The following is a 20145-nucleotide window of genomic DNA, read 5'->3' as shown; positions in this document are numbered from 1 at the left end:
ATATTGGTATTCTATCAAGAATGTGTGATTCAAAGATACAATATATCTTCCATTTGGTTATACATTTCCATTCGACCCACTCTTCGTTCGCTTTTTTTTTGGTCTGTGCCATCAACGATCCATTAATGCTTACTATGTATTTTTGTATCATTTTATTGTTAGCAATTGGTGTGTATTTATAGTTTGTGAAAGTATTTTCTTACATATTAACCACTTGAATGCTGCCTCCAAGGGATTTCCTTTTGATTCTCATTCAATAATACTAAATGCTACGTGATTTATCTTACAACCTACATCTTTGCTGTATGCATATTTAAATTCATTTTGAATGAATCAAAGATCATTGTAATTTCTAGGTAAAATTAGCTGAAAAACAATGCAAAAAGGTACTGAATTTTTATAACAAAATCAGACTAATAACAATTTCTTTCTTCTCATTGTCTCACATCCGCTAATAATGTTGCATCAATGCAAATAAAATATATATCAAATATTTCAAATTGTGATACTGATATACAATTATTATATATTAAAAGGATTCATTGTTCTCTTTCCCATTCACTCACAATCTCAGTTGCGCTCTCACTGCATCTCTTCCCACCATGCATTCCGTGTTTTTTTAATCTTAATGTCTGAAATACAAATCTATATAGAATATTCTTTAGTATTTTCTCTTTGAAGTTAAAGTTTATCTTTCGTTTGCTCTCCCACATCAATCTTCACTTTCAATGGTTGCTTTTTTTTGCTATTCCTACAAAATGTTCCTATACAAGGAGATGAGTAACAAAAATATCATTCTTGATAAGATACTTTCTTCACAATCTTTGGTATATTATTTTATACCTCTCAACCCATTTTTCCGTGCTTCCACAGAGCACACAGCATTTCATCGATGGAGAGAAGGAAGAGAGTGCTTCCTCTGCATCATGTCGATAAAATAAAATCTTGTAGCTTTGGCACTGTTTTCCTTATCAGAAAAATATATGTAATCGTTCTCCCCATCAAAAAGTTGATCCACAACTTAAGAGCTTTATTGCCTTTCAAATATATTTCTCAACTTTCAACCCAATAAAACTCACTTACTTAAGCTGTTTGAGCACTTAAAGTGTCGACCAATTAGAATCGATGTCATTCGAAGGAACATCCGCGCAATGTTCCCATTTCATTCGCTTCGCCATTTGACGCATCATAGAGATAAAAATATGGATTTTGCGATATCCGAGGCGTTGGTGGCTCATGAAATTCAGAAATACACTCAAGTTGAAAGTATAAGACTGTAGCTATGAATGGCAATTAGGGAGATTGACCTCTTATACAGTCTGATTCTCCCCATTTGCCATTCAGCGCCCTTTTCCCATATATTACCCATCACTCATCTTTAAGCTCCTCCATTAAATGCTCCATTACATCATTCACGGCCTGCCCCAATCCGAATGCGACAGAAATTCTTATCATTTGCTTTGCACTCTCACTAAATACTTTATGAATAACACATTTTTCTTCATACTTTTTGCAATTCAATTGCGCTGTAATTCACTCTTCTACGTGAACTGAAATTCTAATCACCTTCTTCATGCGCATCAGATTCAGGCCATGCCGTGTAAGGTAAGCTGCTCTTTTCATTTCACACCCATTTTTCTGGTTTGAGAAGTAAAAATAGAAAAATACAAGCTTCTATTCTGGAATTTAAATACTGGAAAATGCTGATTTACGAGGGTGAAAATGCTCATCATTTTGACACGAGCGCCAAATTCATTATTTACCAGAGCGTGAGATTCATCAATGAATCACTCAATTTATCATCGCTCATCGCAAAATAATCAGCGCGCGTGTGTTGAGGAATGAAAAACTCCCTCATTTGCCAGCCTTTTGCATATTTGAAAACATCAAAAATTTGTCGCAGCGACTCGAAATTCTCCTCTTCGCAGTGATAGAGCTGATGAATAAAAGATACTGCGGAGGCGGAGAAGATCATCGTCATGGCAAAAATGGTGGGCAATTGCTGGATGCACAGCCAGTCCGGGCGTCAGTCGAAGCCGCCGGCCGGCTGCAATTCCCACCCGTTCGCGGCCACGCGCGTGGTCTCGACGCTTATCCTAACACTAACCTAATCCCCGGGTCAGACGTTCATGGCGTAGAACACGGCACCCGTCGCGGGGGCGGACGTGGTGGTGGTAACTCCTGACGTCGTCGTCTGCGCGGCACCCGTGGAGGTCGTGTGCGGCGCCCCCGAGACGGGTGACATGAGCGCACCGTTGCCGGCACTCGCGTCACCGGGTGGCGCGCTCGCCGCCCCCTCGGGAGCACCGCGCTCGATGTACTTCACGCCACCGCTCGGCGGCTCCTTCTCCTGACCACCTGGCGTCACGTACGCATAGTTGCCGGGACGCCGTGGGCGCGGGAAGGACGCGTAGTTGGCGTGCGGCGCGCCACCGCGACCCGCCACCACGTGCAGCTGCATGCCCGGCAGCGGGTATCCCATGGGAACGCGGATCGTCTGCTGGGTGACCTGCAAGTAGACAAAGTTGCTCATTCCATTTCACGTCCTCGCTCACTCGCTCCTTACATTTGCGAAATCAAGGATGTTCTCTCAGGCTTTGAAAGTCTAAAGATAAAGTGTGCACATCGTGAATATAATGTAATTTGCGTACATAATTTACTCAGAGGCATCATTCATGTATGCTTTTGAAGGTGTTCTCTAAATTTAAAACGTTCTGTACATATTTTCACGGTCATAACGGAATATTCGCCGATAATTTCCCTCTGGATAGCAAAGATGAAAAATTTGTGATGTTTTTCCAGATCAAACAATCTCCCCAAAGGGGGAATTATGTTGTCGGAAGCAATTGAAAGATTAATTCTTAATTCCTCTAACTATTTTAGAGATGATGTCTTTGGCAAAGTCACACTTTATATATCATACAGAAACTGTCACCCAATTCTTAAGCCATTCTTCATTATGTTCCATCTCCTAAGTACGACCATCATGAAACTTTTGGGTGAAATTTCTTGAGAAAATTGGGAAAAACTTTATACATTATTCAAAAGTCTCCAGAACGGAAACATCATGGACAATATTGCTGTGAGAGGTATGCGCGACGCGTGCTTATGATTAAAATATTTAATAAGCCATTTCCAAAGGGAAATTATTTCATCTCCGCATCGGGAGGCGAATATGCCACAACAAATTTGGTGCGCGGAATCTTGCAATGACGAGAGAAACTTTTCAGCAATGGTATGTGGAAATGACGAAAGTTACGAAACCCACCTGTTGATACTCCAAGCGCCTGAATTGTTGGCCAGGAATTTGCTCATTGCTCGTGGCGTATCTGGCGAAGGACTCTGTGTTGTTGTAGGGAATGAGCACCATGGTCTGGTGGTAGTTCCTCAGCGGCGGTGGCGACTCTGGGCGGCGGGTGGGGCTCCTGGCGAAGCGTCCGTACTGCTGCTGCTCCACCACACTGTGGCAATTCTGGTAGATTGTGGCCTCATGATGCCCGTGGAAGCTGTGCCGCCCGTGAACTGCCGGCAGGTGATTGTAGTAGTTGGCATTCGTGGCCACGACATCCGTGGATGCTCCGCTGGTGCTCTGGCTGCGCTGCAGCTGCTGCTGCTGCGGCTGTTGCTGCTGCTGCGGAGGCGTTTGCTGAGACTCCGCGGAGAAGTAGGCCCACTGCGCGGCATTGGAGCCTGTAGTTGTGGTCAGCTGTTGCTGCTGCGATGTCACGGTGTGGATAATGGCGTTGGCTGGGTGAATCTTCTGGATCATGTGCGGCGGCGGAGGCTGCTGAATGGTCGTGTGTGTCTGCTGGACAACCTGTGTTGTCTGTAAGAGTCGAAAATGAGTGTTTGGCAAATATCCACTAATTAACTGACGCAAATTTTGCTCCCAATCCAAATGGGAGCTTTTAAAAAAAATATAAACTGAGCGGATTTCCAACTAAATTACCTAAATTATTCTCAGTAATGTAACAATTTATTAGTAAAAAAAAAGTAAAATACATTTTTCCCAGAAAAGCTGAAAATTATAGTTAGCGCTGTAAATCGCAGTCTATGAATTTCCCGGAATGAGAATAATAATTAAATTCATACAGAAATCATTCACAAAGAGTAAAAACACCAAATATAATGAACTTTCCATAACTTATTCATATATATATTGACTTTTCATTTTTTCCAAATATCTCTCATCATTGAAGAATGAAATATGAAAAATCCCAGTTAAAATTTGCAATCTCAATTATAATTTACAATTAAAATTTTCTCGGTAAAAAATAATGTTGCGGCGATTTTACGGGAAATGAAAATTCCACTCAATCACCGCAGGAGAAAAGGAAGTAAAAAAAAATATATTTTGCATAAAAATATCCGCAAGTGAAATGCAACATGAATAATGAACGTTTGATAAAAAGTCACAATGGACACAAAGAATTTCAAGACAAGTCCTGTGAAAATCAGTATCACATTTCACTGGCCAGACAAGCAGAGAGAAAGAGAATATGCCAGACAATGGCTCCACGCTCCAGTCATACATTCTGTTGGCTGTTGGTACATTGCCAAGGCAGGAACCAGAATGGAAATTGTGAAAATACTCATTTTCTTGTATGCACACCCAAGCGCCATAAAGAAAGCTCCCACGGAGCAAATTTATAATTTGGCAGAACAGGGAAAAACCTCACGAAAGACATGGAGATTAAGGACAAATGAATCAAGTATTGGTGCCAAGGAGAGTCTGAATGGCATTTCTAATTTGTAATGGCGAGTCACTCACCTGAATTGGGCCCGGCTGGGCCAATTGGGCCTGCATTTGCTGCAGAATCTCATTGGTGGTGCCGAACTTGGGCTTAATTCCCCTCACTGACGGCCTCTTGTTGAATCCGTAGTCATTCTGCTCGTCATCATCGTCGGACGCCACTGTTGAGTTGGTGTTGACATTGGGAGCCTCATTGCCGCTGTAGCGCTTCTTGATGCGATCTGTGCGCGAGGCTTCCTGCTGCGCGAAAGCCGCCAGTTCGTCGGACTCCTGGCCAGGAGTGCCGGCAATCACGTCCGGCGCCACCTGCTTCACCTCATCATCGTGCAGCACCGCCTCAATGTCACCCAGGCTGTACTCTGAGCACTGGGAGCTGGCCGTGGAAGCGCGGTCGCCGGCACTGAGCGTGTAGTAGGAGAAGTCATCTCTCTGGCCAGCCACGCACGCCGTGAGTGGTGCCAGAGTGGAGAGGAACTGACGCCTGGACTCGTTCTGACGCGGCGGAGTCTGATGTATTTGCGTATGTGTCTGTGGCATCTGAACACCCATTCCCAAATCCGGAGCAGCAGGACATCGGCAATCCTGCGGGGGAGACAAAATCGTAATCACACATCTTCACCATGAGTTTGTGCTTCAAAGAGCCATAAGAGCAGCAATTCTGCCCGCGATACCTGAGGAATGATCACAATAGGATTCTCATCCGCCTCGGGAATGCGCTCCTGGCGTCGATCGCGATGGAAGATGTCCGTGATCTTGCGATAGGCCGACGTGGAGCCACTGGAGGAGCTGCTGGCCGATGAGCTGGGCGAGAAGCTCTTGTCTGGCATATACTTCGACTGCTGCGGATTCTCCTCACCAGCCGGACTATCTCTGCGCTCCAGATCCCCTCTGAGATCCTTCACCTGCCCATCCGCCAGCGGTTCGTCGATATCACATGTGAGTTGGCGGATCCTCTCCTCGAGCGACGTGTCCGGCCGGACGGGCTTCTTCTTCGGCTCGTACTTGATGAGCGACCTCCTCAGTGCATTCCTCTCGATTGTGCGCCGAATCGTGTCTGTCTCGGAGTCACTGCTGACTCCCAGACCGCCGCCACCGATGGCGGCCAGCGTGGGGCCCCTCTTGGACTCATCGAACGCCCTGAGGGCCTCGTGAGTGAGCGGAGCCGCAGCCGTGGACGCAGTGGAGACGGCCGGGAAGAGCTGGCGCAGTGCCGAGTTCGGGCGCAGGGCGTTGTGGAAGAGGCTCGATTGCTTCTTCAGCAGCATTATCTCTGTGGGCCGTTGCTCCTCCGCCTCACCCGACTGCACCTCACCGTCGCACAATTCCCTCTCCGTATCCTTGATATTCTCCGTGAAGCGCACGGAGCGCTTCACGTTCCCCTCCTCGTCCGATGTGATATTCGTTGTGTCGTCACACTAATTTTATTTATCGCCGTCGAAGTTCCGTGCGGGTTGGCACACCATGCAAAGAGGAAATTGCAATCATTTTTAAATTCTGTGAATCAGAGAGCGATAAATACTTGTCGCGGGAAGACAGGAAGATGTTACAAATGGGACGAGGAAGTACAACCTCCCGAGTGTCATCTCTTTGAGCCATTTACACCTGCATTTTTCCCATTTTTTCGCCTCAGTCACACACGACAGAATAGCAAGCGTGAGAAAGTATGTCGCATTTGGGTTTTCAGCAAAACTTCTGAGCCCACATTTTGAACGCAGAAACAGAAGACTCACTAACAATGGCGCAACGTTCGTGAAACTTATGAGCTGATGGGGAAAAATTTCAATTTTAATACAAATCATACACTTTATGACTATAATCTGTTAGAAAAGCTTCTCCGTGTGGAAAGTTTTAAGAGAGTTTTAATCAGAAAACACCATCACGCGCCCTAAATAGATTTTGCATACAGCATTTTAATTTTCCCAGTGTTTAAAAAGTAATAATTGCGTCATTATAATTTAATTATCTCAGTCTTTGATCTCAACAATTATATTCTGATTGATTGGCATGGATAAAATGTTGAAAACCCTCTTGATTCTACCATCATTTACTACAGTAAATACTCCAACATTCCAAACATGTTTAATGCTGAAGTACCAAAGGGCATTGTTGGGCTCTTAACTGGTATTATATCTGCAGATACCATTTTCTTGCCTCAGCAAATATCACCCTCAATGATGAATATTTAAAGAGCACAGCGAGAATTTCCCGAGCATGAAAGAAATGATACGTCTATGATTGTGTTAGTAACAAAAAATACAATGAATTTTAATTACTCTCGGTGCTAAAAATATCTCAGAACACTTTTATCATGGTAATGAGGACTTAATAAAGAGATGTAAACTTCAAAGTTCCTCGACTCCGCGCCTGATTGGGGAAGAGCAATAACTTTTGCGAGTATGTCTTGAGCAGAAGATGTTAGATATCATCAAAAAAGCAATGCTGGCTCTCAACTTTAGCTCATTGGCCGTCTTTATCAAATCCCTCTTGGTTGCGCAACTTTCGCGATGTGAGATTTACTTTGATGCAGTCAATGAAAATGAGTTGCTCGTAATCAAATAGTCATTCAAATTCAAACAAACTCAGATTCATTATACACTTTGAGTGTGCAGAGAATCTCGGGGGTTGTTTTTAACTCTGAAAACAAGCATCACTCACCTGAGTTTGCTCACTCTTCCACAGTTTTCCACCCTTCAAGATGCCCGAAATAGACGTGGAGTCATTCAATCTATCCGCATGATCAGCCGCCGTTCCCGGAACGCCTGCCGCCGCTCCCTGGTGAGCTCCACTCGCCGAAATGCCTCCTACACTGCCGTGAGATCCTGATGGCACAGTTTCATTAGCTTGCCTCACAATTCGCCGTTCAGTGACGGTTGTCATTGTTATGGTTTCGACGACATATCTTGGATTTTCACTCGATCGGACTTTCTCCACTCCATTTTCTTCGGATTTTCCCCATTTATTTGATCAATAGTTTCAGGGATTGTTTGTCAAAATTGCGTTGTTCAGTTTCATTTCGATAGAATTGAATTACCAGAGCGCGATGCAATTGTGGTATTAAAATTGCATCCGATTTTTTTTTGTTTTTTTGATAACATTGAGAGTCGAAAGTTGATTTTCCGAGCCACCGAATGAAGCAGCACGTAATCACGAGAAACACACAAATAACATGCATGTTACGATTTTACAGAAAGGATATTTAATATAGTTATACTAAAATGACACTGAATTTTACTGATTTGATTTTATGAGTGAACGAAAGTTGATGAAATACACAGATGAGGTAAAATAACCCGTGGATCTTTATAGTCTTGAATAAAAAAAACAGCATCTTCGAATTAAGACATACAATGTGAACGTTAAAACCCACTGTATTCTAATGAATCTATAAACGTCCGTATGTACAATATCCACGGATAATTTTCCCACACTGTGTGTAGTGAATGAAAAACAATTCTGCATGATATCTTACACCCAAATACACCAACACACAGTCAAATTGTGGATCTGTGGTGATTACTTAAATGGTAATTTTATGGAAAAGCAGACATCTTCGATGAGATGCGACAATAGCGTCATAAATAAGCAAGGAAGTTCATTAAATCATACATAAGAACGTATATGCGAAATAATTGTACACAAGCAATACCACAAATTAATTGAATTTTGCGTTCCATGTCACTATTCTGGGGTCCGGAATTTAATTTAATTTGCTTAGAAAACAACAATTATATACATTTCTGGATAATCCGAATGGAATTGGAGAATAAAAGAGAGACTTTTCTCAAGTAAAATTGTGTCTCGAGAGAAAATTTACAGTCGTGATCAATTGTGTGTGAGAAAAGTCATGAGATAATAAGGGAAGGAAGGAGATTATGGTGCTTAAGAAACAATTGCGAGGAAATTTTGATTTGGTCTCATCTGCCTAATTAAAAGTTGAGCATATACGCAGTATCAATTCTTTCTCTCACCGCGCCAACAACCACTGAGTGTGGCATATGGAGAGAGTTTCGCAACTCAGAAATTGCACAACAAATTGTGCAAAAGTTAAAACAAAGCAAATATTTTAACATGTCCTATGCGAGAAGAAGGGATGATGTGAGTTTGCCGAAGTGAAGTTAATTCATTTAATTTTGCTCACACACACGCGCGCACGAGAGTTTAATTTAGAAAAAATGTGAATAAAATTGATAATTTGATATAAATTTTATGTCGAGATGTGTTAAATTGAATTTCATACCTTGAGTCGCTGCCTCTAATTGCTGTTTGATGGCCAAGTACTTGGGTCTCTCCTCGCCAGCAATGATCTCCTTCTGTGTCACCCGCCGCTCTGGCGAGGTGGTCTTGATAGGAACGATTGCCACATGTGGCATCTCCAGCGTTCCCGTTTCATCCGAACACGGCGAATCGCACTCTGGAATAAATCAAATTAACAATTGTGTGAGTTTTGCCTTGAAACGTATCTCTCGAGACAGGCAGAGGAAGAGAGATTTTAAGGAAAATTTCACCTCAACTTGTGAACCCATGTTTAATGTAATTTTGATTAACAGTTTCACAATGTTGTTTGCGGAGAATGTGGCTCTGAGTAAACAAAACCCCGCAATTGTTGTGGAGGAAGAATAGAATATTCCCTGAATGCAGACACAAATAGATACAATTTTTTCCCTGGTTCGTAAAAGAAAGTGAAACATCTTTCTATAACAATGCAAAATTTTATCTCGTCAAAATATAGAGAAAATTTTAATTTATTTGCTCGTACATCACCCTTTGCTCTCAGTTTAAGTTGTTATATAAAATATTCATTTATTCCAAGTGGATTGAAAGGAAGCGTTCGATTTGTTTACCTAAATTTCCTCCCTTTTTTTATACTCACTGGAACATTAAAGAAGAAATCAATATGAAAGCATGATGCGCAATGTTTAAAAAGCTGCATGAATCCTTTATGTGTGCAAACTCGAAAAACATGTTTTTACTCATACCCAACAATTGTTGCTTCACCGCAACTTTAGTATAAAGAAGATTAAGAAATTGGGAAGCAAAGAGGTAAAAACAATATTTTAAGGCTTCACATCACAATTGTTTCAATAGAATTGCATAAAGAAAAATCAAATATCCACTGTAGAAACTATGCAAATACGGAAAACACAATTTTCTCTTTCACTGGTCTGAATGTAAACTCGCCTGAAGTAATTTAGCTTGGCAGAGTAGAATGGGAATTCACAGAACTCATCACACATAATCCTTGAGAGCTTCAAGTTCGAGAGCCACACACTTGTTTAATTGACAACAATCGACCCACATCCTGTTGCTCAGCGAAGAGCGAAGGACTGGAGGGATTGTTTTGAGAGTTGTACCTGGGATTGACATGAGTCGGCTTGTGTCGCCCACATCACAGCGTCCACTATTATCAATACTGGCACAGCAATTTGGCGGCCACATGGCTCTTTGGGTGTCGCGCCAAAATCGGGCAAAAGCCTCTCAGATACACATTTAATTGGGCCCCAACACAGTCTGATCTCCCGTGAGATTTCCTCCACTATGACTCAACACTCTCAACAAAGTGCGATGATGGGAAAAAGTGATTCTTCGCCAGAGTGTTTCTGGCAGTGACAAGAATCTTCCACTCTGGCTGCTCCCACAGCTCACAATGACGCCACATGAAGAATCTCGAAGAACTGCCAGCAGAACCGGAGTCACGGATGAGGTGCCAGGAATCTCGGAGAGTGTTTTTGCCCGCGCGTAAAAATCCACAACATTGCGGCATTGCATTGGCGGGTGATTTAATGGGGCGACTCTCTGGACACAATTGACAATCCATTTTCACGTTGAGAGAATCAACACGGTGTGGAAGAGAGTCGCTGGCCATTGTCCGGTTCTTTTCCGCTTCTCGCCCCTCTTGTATACGCATACAACAAAATCGAAATGCAACAAACGGTTACGCTCGACTAAGGTCAAGGACGGAAGTTGAGGGAAGAGTGGAACTGAACCCCCAAATTATTCATGGAAATTCATTCACATGTGAATGACTCTAGGGCAACTGAGGGCCAAATGGTCATCAGTTGCAAGTTGGGATTTTTGCCTGTACCGACACAAGAACATCGCAGAACAATGTCCATGTCAACCCCAACTCTCCTGTCCATAACATCTCCCCATGGCCATGTCACTTCGCACGCACACACAATATCCAGCAAGACAGCTATTAATTTCAGCAATCGCCCCACAAATCGATGAAAATGGGAAATGGCTGGTGATATGGTGGGGAAAATTTCTGATTCAATTGATATAATCCCTTGATGTTGGCCTCAATTTCGCCAGCATTAGCGCGTGGCTTTGTGTGTTAAGCCCTTCTCACAAATTCCATTGGATATCGCAAATGATACACAAATGAATGTTGCAAAATTTTAAAGTGTCTTGTCCCTCCACACACCGAGAATCAACAAAAAAAACCAGCACAGAGAGACAATAAAAATCAGATAAAACTCTACATTATGTCAACTTTTACTTAGACAAAATGAAACTACACAAGAGGGATTGACTCAAGAAGGGTAATAAGAGAATTTATGACTTTCTTCGCTTCAATTGCAAAAGCGCAAGTCACTGGCTTATGTAATCTTTTGTGATAAATTACAACTTTTTTTTTGTACAGTGATTCTGGGAAAAAACGTCTTTCATTAGACGTGCTATCTCGGAAATTATTTGGCCATACTGGCGGACCTGTGGGAGCCAAAGTTATACCTTTGATGGTTCTCTAACCCACCCAATCTTATGAAAATTGAGGTGCTTCGCATACCACCCACACTGTGGGTGTTTTGCGAGTCAAACTTGAGCACAGGTTCACTCGCCTCGAGTATATAGAGGAAAAATGTGTCGACGCCTTTGATACTATCTACCATTTGAACTCTATCCTCACGGGAAGTAACCTTCAGCAATCTCAGAATCCTAAAAAATAACCTAAACTCCCGGTGAGTCTTATCATGTGACCTACATTCGTGCAATTGTCACACCTCAAAGCTCCAGCAGATGATGACTTTAGGAATTCCTGACGTCACGACCGGTGGTGAGGAGATTATGACTGGGTGAAATTGTGGTGTTTATGCCAGAAAATGACCTATAATTTGCGACAAACTCACCTTCTTGCATCTGCTTGGCGGCGCACTCAGCGCACTCGGCGCACTCCATGCACACGGGCTGCTGCATCGAGGCATCACCTTGCTGGGGAGCAGTGGCTTGGCCACGGGCCGCCAGCATCGCGGCCCGCTGCTGCTGGAGCTTCTGGATCACCTGCAGCTGCTGGATGTGCTGGGCGCCGAACACATGGCCGCCCAGGGCGCCGCCGAGAGCATTCGTGAGGGCGCCGCCGTCCTTGTAGCCCTCGGGCGGACTGAGTGTGGCCTGGTCCACAAATTCCATGGGTGGAGCATACTTGGGACTCTGCAAATGACAGGGGAATTACATGAGGCAATGGCATGTGAAAGAGTTGAGGGCGAAGTTCGACTCGTGTCCATGTCATAAAGTCTCCAAAATAGCATGGCATTTATCGGAATTTTTCATGTGTGGCGCACAACTGATGGCACTCAGGAGCCACTGGTGATTTTCTACGCGTCAATAAGCCCAAGTTGGAGGGCGATTTTCATGCAGCACAGCCAGCCACGCATTTGAGCAATCGATAGTCATGTTGCATTTTATTCCGCGCGACAACGTTGTGTCAGTTGATGTTATGGGCGATATTCAAATTCAAATACAAACCCAACCGTGCATGAGGAGCAGTGTCCTGGAAATTACTCACAAGACAAGTCTCATAAGCCCTAATTTATCACATCATTTGCATTGGACAGTGAGCATGCCACATAATTAATGCGGTGTATTTTTCACACAATGTAATTGTGTCTAGAATACACGTGTAAAATGTAATTTAACGCGACTGGATGAGAAAAACGGACACACAAGAAGCTGGAAAAGGTGTGGGTTGAAAATGAGAAAATTCAATCGTCCGTGGCAGGAGAAAAGAAACTTGGTCTTCTTCCTCAAAAACTATTGTCACACATTTGGCGTATAATTTCGGAAGAGCGAATGGGCAAGAAGGCAAAAGAGGTGCAGCTTCCGCTCTGTAATTGCAATTGAATTTAAGTGGGAAAGTCACGGAATAAAATAGAATCATCTTCTTCGTGTCACTTCCGCAACTTTCTGACCCAAATTCATATTATTCTCTTCTTCTAATTCTTATTCGCGCTTCACTCTTCTGGTGAAAGACGTTCAACGGTTTGACGCGCAGAAAAAGGCCCCGGAGAAAAAGTTTCAAGTGTAATCACCCAACCACCCTCTCAATGGCTTTTTATTGTCCCTCAAAAATTCCTCCAGTCTTCACTCTCTCACCCAATTCGTGAGCCATTTCAACCTCCACGTGGCCCGTGGCATTGTGAATGCGTCTTCCAGCACACTGCCTCAACTTCCCATCGAGTGCAATAAACTTCGGGACCGGACTATAAATTTATTTTCACACACTCCATCTTGCACCACACACAGGAAATAATCCAACACATCAGCAATTGTATAAATTTCTCATCTCAATTGTACTACAACTCCTTCACCTTCTGTGCTGGAGGTGTAAATAATAAGCTCCCGATGTAATTTTTATCTTCCACGCAAAGTGAGAGCGAAAAAAGCGTACACACACTGAATTCTCACGCCGATTATGCGACTCTCATGAATAATGCCACAGATTGTAATTATATATTCGCATTAAAACACCATCAGCGTAATTGTTGGGGCGCAGGCAGATTTTTCGCTCTCTCCCCAAATACTGTATTCCCGGACAGTGGGTCTCTCGGGCGTCCATGAACAGGCAATTGCATGCATTAATTGTAATTAGCAGCAAGGTTGTAATAACCCCCCAGAAGGGAAACACTGCACAAGACAGTTTAGTATCATGACTATTATGAGATAATAACAACAATAGGGAAAATAATATTCTATATTTGCACAGCTTGCAAAGGTCGAATGAGTCACTTTGTGAGCCACTTTGAACGGGTTATTCTCTCCAAATTTATAACAACTTTTAGAAATTAGCAAAAACAATTGCTGAAGAAGAGCTACGAATGTCTAAAAATAACCAAAAACTCTATGTGCATTCGTATTTTCCCAAACTATAACGCCATAGAATTGAGTAGAACATGCGAATTAAACTCTGTCAGACACTTTTCAAGTTGTTCATCAAGTTCCATTAGGTGCTTTTATAGAAATATCGATTGAAGAGCTTTCAAAATAATATTTTCTGACTCTTGGGGAAATGAGTGTAGAAAAGTATTTTGTATGAACTTAATTGTATTACTTATAAATTCCGTTTTCCCTCTCCCCGCCATGTAAACCCCCGAAAAACTTGTGAGCTTTTTCCATGAAAGTTGCTCTTGCTATGGTGAAGAGACATTCATGGGAGCTCCCTGTAAAAGTTTCTCCGGTGCTTCTGAAGGAAGTCTGAAGAAAACTCTCCAAGCGTGGCAGAAATTTAGTCGATAACCATCGATATAATGCAAGTATCTCGAGGAGTGCCTTGTGATGTAAGTGCTCATCTTTCATCATTCAACCATTGACCAATAAAGCTTTGAACTCTGTGTCTCGCGACTGAGCGGGGCAAATTGTTGTTGATTGAAGGGCTGTTCTGGTGAAATTGCTATGCGCGCACTGGTGTGCATAAATATGCGAGGTCCGTTTTGGAAAATTGTCCCACTTCCGCGTGGGAAATTCAATCTAAATTTCCGGGTGGGACAAATGGGGAAAAAAAGCACGCTAAAGCGACATCCAATTTGTGTGTAAATCAAATTAAAATTTGGCCTCTCCAAAGTCAACACGAGTGCACATTGTTTTTTTGCAGGACCTTCTCACGTGTGAAGGACATCGCGAAAGGGCACTCTTGACCTTTTCACCCCTCGCACCTCGACGGGCGGAATGGTAAATGTTAATTGAGTGTGTGGAGTGTTTTGTTCTTGGAAGGGGTGAGTAATTGCCATTTGAACCGACTCTCCGTGTTTCACATACATATAATTGAATAAGAGCCCCCATATGCAATAATCGATCAGGATTGATGATTTAATCCACGTTAATATCAACAAGCTCTCCTCCCACTTTAACACACACCCACAAAGAGAAGTTACATGTATTTCGATTTGGGCGAAACTCCCTGTCGAATATTCATGATGGAGGTATTCAGGAAGGCTTTTAATTACGAAAGTGCTTATTGAGCTCTTTCTTCACTTATTAATTTGATATTAATTAATAAAGTCTAATCGACATTTTACAATTCGTGAAAACTTTGGGGGAAAAAGCACCCTTGATTGAGCAGAGGTTGAAATTTATTTTCCAAAAATATTATTTTTAGAATAAAACGTCCGTAAGCATTATTGTGACTAATTCAATTTAAGGTATCATAAACATCATAAAAACGCAAATTCATGCTGAAAATATCAGATAACAATGCGCCCATATATCACTCTTGTTTCCCTTATTTTCCTTTTCCAATTTTTCGGGGAAGAAAATATATTAATGCCACTAAATCACGCCACCTGGAGATTTACTTAGAAAACAAGACACAGAGGAACTGAGTCTCTGAGATGTTCTATTTCAGTACAGACCAAAAGCTTTTTGTGAAAATAGTCCTTGACTAAATATACATTTTCTAATTACTTATACATGTATTTGGTGGAATAAAGTCTCTCAAGTTAGTCACTTTGTCTCACTTTTCTTAGCACTTCTTGGAAATATTAAAGACAGAAAACACTTCAGTTTGGAAGCTTTAATCCCGACAAAATCTTCACTGCACTTTTGAGTTCTCACAGTTTTCATGTTAAGCCACAATCTCATTTATGAGAGTGTCAGATAGTACAGCATATTCTGATGCACTTTTAATAGAATTTCTAATCAATATCAAAGTTGGTAAGACAGTGAAGAACATTGAAGCAAAGCTCAGGCTTACGAACAGCAAGAAAATGATTTTAGAATATTGATCAACAGCTTTGGAAATATGTATATTGATTTCTCGATTATTATATCCGTTTCTGCCCCAAAAAGCTTCCTTTCAGTATCTCTATGTTCAAATCTCATCTATGTGACATGACTTTTTTTTATAGGAAAATCGCGACGTACTTTATCGAAGGAGGAAAATTGCCATTTTATACTGTGATAAATGCCAAGCGATTTCGGAGGCTTTGTGATAATAGCTCGTCTTACCTGAGGCGTGCGGCAATCATCCGTGTATCCGGGACACTGGCATCCCTCCTCGCAGCAGAGACGGACGAGCTCGTGCTCTCCGCAGGTGCACGGCTCCTCGTCCTCCTCGTCGTAGGGACAGTCCTCACGGATGAGGATGATGTAGTCGGCCTCGAAGAACTCATTGCGTGTCTCGTCGAAGACCACGCGATTCTTGCGCTGCTGCGGCGGGCGGTTGGGCTTCTTGAGGAGGCCCCTCAGTGGTCCGGCACTCTCGCGCATGATGACCAGCGGGTGATGGTACAGGGGCACAGCTTCTAGTGAGCACTGGCACGTATTGTCATCGCTCTCTTCGCTCACATCGCTCTCGAGCTCGTCGTAGCACTCGAGCAGGCCATTGGGGTACGTGACGCCTTCTGAGGCATACTTGAGAGCGTCGAATTCGCAGCTCCGGAAGGCCGAGGTCTTGGGCGGCGGCGGTGGCGGAGGTGGAGTGGTGGCGCGGAAGGGCCGATAGGGCGGGGAGAAGAAGGGGAGCCGCTTGGGGTGGATGGGGGGCGGGGGTGACGACCTTGATTCCTCGGGAAAGAGTTTGCACAACTCCTCGGCTGAGTCAATGGAACTGGAGTCGGGACTGAGGTGGGTCTTCCTCGGCGGATCTCTGAGAAAGTTGCTATTTTCGTCCGCTTTCACACAACACTGCACATCACCTCTCGCGTGAGCACCAGAAAGCACATTGTGCACTGTCTGTGTCGGCAACACCTGAGCTTCGACCTCAGTGGTGTCCCTATCGATTTTCCCAGACCCTGTCCTGCACTCACCCACGTCACTTCGGCCAGATTCACAAAGCTTCTGCACTGACGAGAGGAGCCTCACTAATTGACTCCCTTCGCAGTCTCCGTGTGAGTTCTGATTGTGGCATGAAAGGGCCCGATCGATGGGGTCCGAATCCTCACGAGTGTGCGACTCAGCGGATGACTCCTTGGTGGGATGTAAACAAGACTCATCAAAATTCACCTCACTCTCGCCACCCAGGCTCTTGAGGATGGTGGCAAAGTCCCCGTCAGCTGGCGGCTCCTGGGGTGGGTCGCGGAGGAGTTTCTTCGTGTAGGTGAACTTCTTCAGGCGCTCCTCGAGGCGCTTCAGCCGCACACTAGCCTCAAAGTTGTCCGCAAATGATGGCGAGCCAAGAGTTCCGTACACTTGCAATTTCTGCACGGGTCGCGGGGAATCACTTTTAGCCACACAGTCGTCCGGATTTCCGTTCACGTCACTGGGGCTGATTTCACTTTTGCCTGGCGCACAATTGGTTTCCTGTTTGTCGTCCTCCACGCAAATCGATGGTGTTTGCCTCGAGGACTCTTCAGACAATTCAACACTTATGTGCGCCTTGAAAGTCACTTCAACGTTCACACCACCCTGATCACCGCAGCTTCTCTCCTGGCCACTCCTTCCGCCGCTGCACGGACCAGACGACGAGTCCTGCGGGTGGCAGCAGTGGATTTTCACTTGACTCCGCCACGGGGAGCCCGAGCACGGGCACCAGGGGTGTTGGGGATGGTCCTCGCGACTGGGTGGCGATGGCACTTGAACGCACTGATCACTGAACGCCAAGGATTGGGACTCGGGCGGTGGCAGAGGGCTCAAGGTGTCCCCACGGGTCGCACTCGATGGGAAAGATGGCTCTTGCGGTGTCTCTCCAGACTCACCTTGCTCCAAAATGATGTCCTGGATGCCGTCGTCGGCGACGACTACACACTTTTCGATCGATGAATCGCCACCGCGACCGCCCCGAAGCACCCCCGAACCTGGGCTGGCACATGCGCCCCCGCCATCGGCGTCATCATGTGAAGTTGGGGCCACCTCGGCTGCTCCATTCACTGCGCAGTGGAGCTCCGTCTCAGTGCTCGCCTCGCCGTTCACCACAATGGATGTATCGGCCGCCTCTCGCACGCCATCCGACGTCCTTCCATTCACACCGTCTGCCTCACCCTCCCTTCCAACGCCCCCATTGACGTCCTCATCCCCCTCCTCCTCTTCATCTTCCTCGGTGAGGGTGCCCAAGTACGAGCTCGTCGACGTGGGGCTCTTCTGTTCATCCTCCAATTCATTAATCACCTCTCCCTCCCCTTCCAGTTGCGTCTCCTCCTGCCCCATCACCAGCGATGTCTCTTCGGAGGGGGTCCTGGCGGCGGTCAGGAAGTCCTGCAACTCCTCCTCAGACGTGAGCTCCACGAGAAAACTTTTCTTCGTGCCACTCGCGTTGCCCCAGAAAAAGTTGCTCGTCTTCGTGTCATCGCCAAAGATGACAAAGCCCGGCAGTGGAATCTGCTCGAAGGGATCCACGGGCGGCGGAGGCCTCGGTGGAGGCTCGTCGTCCGTGGGAAGCCGCAGGGAGCGCTTTATTGCCACCCCAACGAAGGGCGGCGGGGCCGCATGAATGTCACTTGGGTGAACAAAGGCATCTGCATCGCCTCCACCCTGATTCTCCTGCAATTCGTCCGACAATTGACTCCCGCTCATGTCCTCAATGCATTGTACGTCTTGTGCATTTCCGCAATTTCCTGTCGTCTCCTTGCCGCTCACGAGGGTCGCTCCTGAAAGAGGAATTGAATGTCAATTGGGTGAGCGCATTTCTGATCTCAAGTGATGCTATCTTGAGATTTTCACTCTAAATTTCGACCTTTATGCAAAATTGATCATTGCAATTAGAGAAATGCAATACGCTATTGTGACCTTTGTTGAATTGAAATTGACAGACGTGTGGATTAAGAAAGCAAACACTATGCATTTTAATAAAGCTTCTCTCAACATTTCTCACTGTGCATTTCAGATTTGATTATTATTGCAAGCGTAAACAGATAGTGTCATAAAGTTTCTGCAATATAAATCATGATTTTCCAAAATAATAAATATATTATATGTCTTGCTACGAATCCCCCGTTTTCCTTTACAAATCAGTTGAATAATAAATCCCCCAAACAATTTGAGAGAGTTGAGATTTCTCATTCAACACTTCTGATGAAAACTTTGTTCTATCACTTGAATTGGATAAATTAGGGTTCTTTATCACACAAATTCATGCATCTGGAAGCACATAGAAGTGCTCAAGTGAGAGTTGACTACATTATTGAATTTCACGCGAACAGGAGACATTCATAATGCTATTATGCAATCTCACGAAGACCTCTCAATGGAGCTTTGGATGATTTGAAAAAGTGAATAATATGAAACCGAGCTGCATTCATACAATATGTAATGATGATGTTCTTCCAGAATTCCTCACAAAAGCAACAACAACCACCAGCAATTTTTCCTTCAAGTGCCTTTTTCTCTTTCTCTCTCTCTTGAGTTGGTGGATAGTAAAATAATGGGTGGTAAATGAGAAAATCCCGTGGACAATTGATAATTATGGGTATAGCGCAATGTAGAGCAATTTTCAACTTTCATCTCACTCGTCTATTTATGGGATATCTATTAAAAGTTAATCATTGTGGCTTTTCTATTGTCTGGCGCTTCGCTTCTTGACGCGTTGTGTGATTTTATGAATAAATTTTCATTCGTGCCAATCTCACGTGGTGCAGCTGGAGAGAAAAGAGGCGGATGGTTAGGACGAAAGAGAGACAGGTGGATAAAATGAATTAATATTGAATTTCCCATAATTTTCGTTTTGTGTGCTAACAGGTTTCCCAAGAAATTATCCTCTTACTATCTTTGTACGCGATGAGAAAATTTCAATTCAAGATTTTTTTTTCACTAATGATCCATCATCATTGAGAACTTCCACAATGGCGCACAAGTTAATTATATATCTTTTACAATTTCTTGTGAATGGCGCGAGGCCCACAGGAGACTGAATTTTCAGTTGAAGAATGGCACTTTTGGCAATTCTGAGGGCATTCATTTCTCTCCTTGGGTCAGCATAGAGGGTTTTTCGCAAAATTTGCAGACAATGCTTGTGTTTTAAGATTGTGGCTAATTTTCGCATCCCTTCCTTTTGCCTTACAAATGGCAAAACTCTTCCTGTATTCTCTCAGGGCTGAGTTTACTGACTTGCTCCATGGCAGGATAAACAAGAAAATGGTTTCTTTTATTTATTTGTCACCGTACATTTATCACGCCCTTCCAGAAATACTCCGTGTATTCTTTTCTCCGCAAATAGAACATATATGAAAGTATTTATACATGTGAATACC

At 43.9% G+C, this 20145-nt stretch overlaps 1 protein-coding gene across 1 annotated transcript; it reads right to left on the bottom strand.

The window, feature by feature from the left end:
• Positions 1-2119: 2119 nt before the first annotated feature.
• LOC132264923 (uncharacterized) lies at positions 2120-18472 on the bottom strand. Its single transcript, XM_059765262.1, has 8 exons — positions 15971-18472; positions 11881-12181; positions 8991-9164; positions 7409-7692; positions 5425-6168; positions 4772-5335; positions 3269-3826; positions 2120-2509 (listed from the first exon to the last, which is right to left on the bottom strand). The coding sequence occupies exons 1-8, from the start codon at positions 18470-18472 to the stop codon at positions 2120-2122; spliced, it is 5517 nt and encodes a 1838-aa protein (XP_059621245.1).
• Between the last annotated feature and the right edge of the window lie 1673 nt (positions 18473-20145).

The sequence above is a fragment of the Phlebotomus argentipes genome, unplaced genomic scaffold (genome assembly GCF_947086385.1).
Source record: "Phlebotomus argentipes unplaced genomic scaffold, Phlebotomus argentipes genome assembly contig_2, whole genome shotgun sequence".
Lineage (NCBI taxonomy): Eukaryota > Metazoa > Arthropoda > Insecta > Diptera > Psychodidae > Phlebotomus > Phlebotomus argentipes.
The sequence above is the reverse complement of the archived record's forward strand: the minus strand, read 5'-3'. Positions and strand labels throughout refer to the sequence as shown.

Excerpts from the sequence above, each read along its gene's own strand:
- LOC132264923 (XM_059765262.1), bottom strand. The coding sequence starts at position 18,472 with ATGAGCGGGAGTCAATTGTCGGACGAATTGCAGGAGAATCAGGGTGGA. Across the intron at positions 12,182-15,970 it reads ATGATTGCCGCACGCCTCAG|AGTCCCAAGTATGCTCCACC; the intron begins GTAAGACGAGCT and ends TGTCATTTGCAG. Across the intron at positions 2,510-3,268 it reads GGCGCTTGGAGTATCAACAG|GTCACCCAGCAGACGATCCG; the intron begins GTGGGTTTCGTA and ends GTCTACTTGCAG.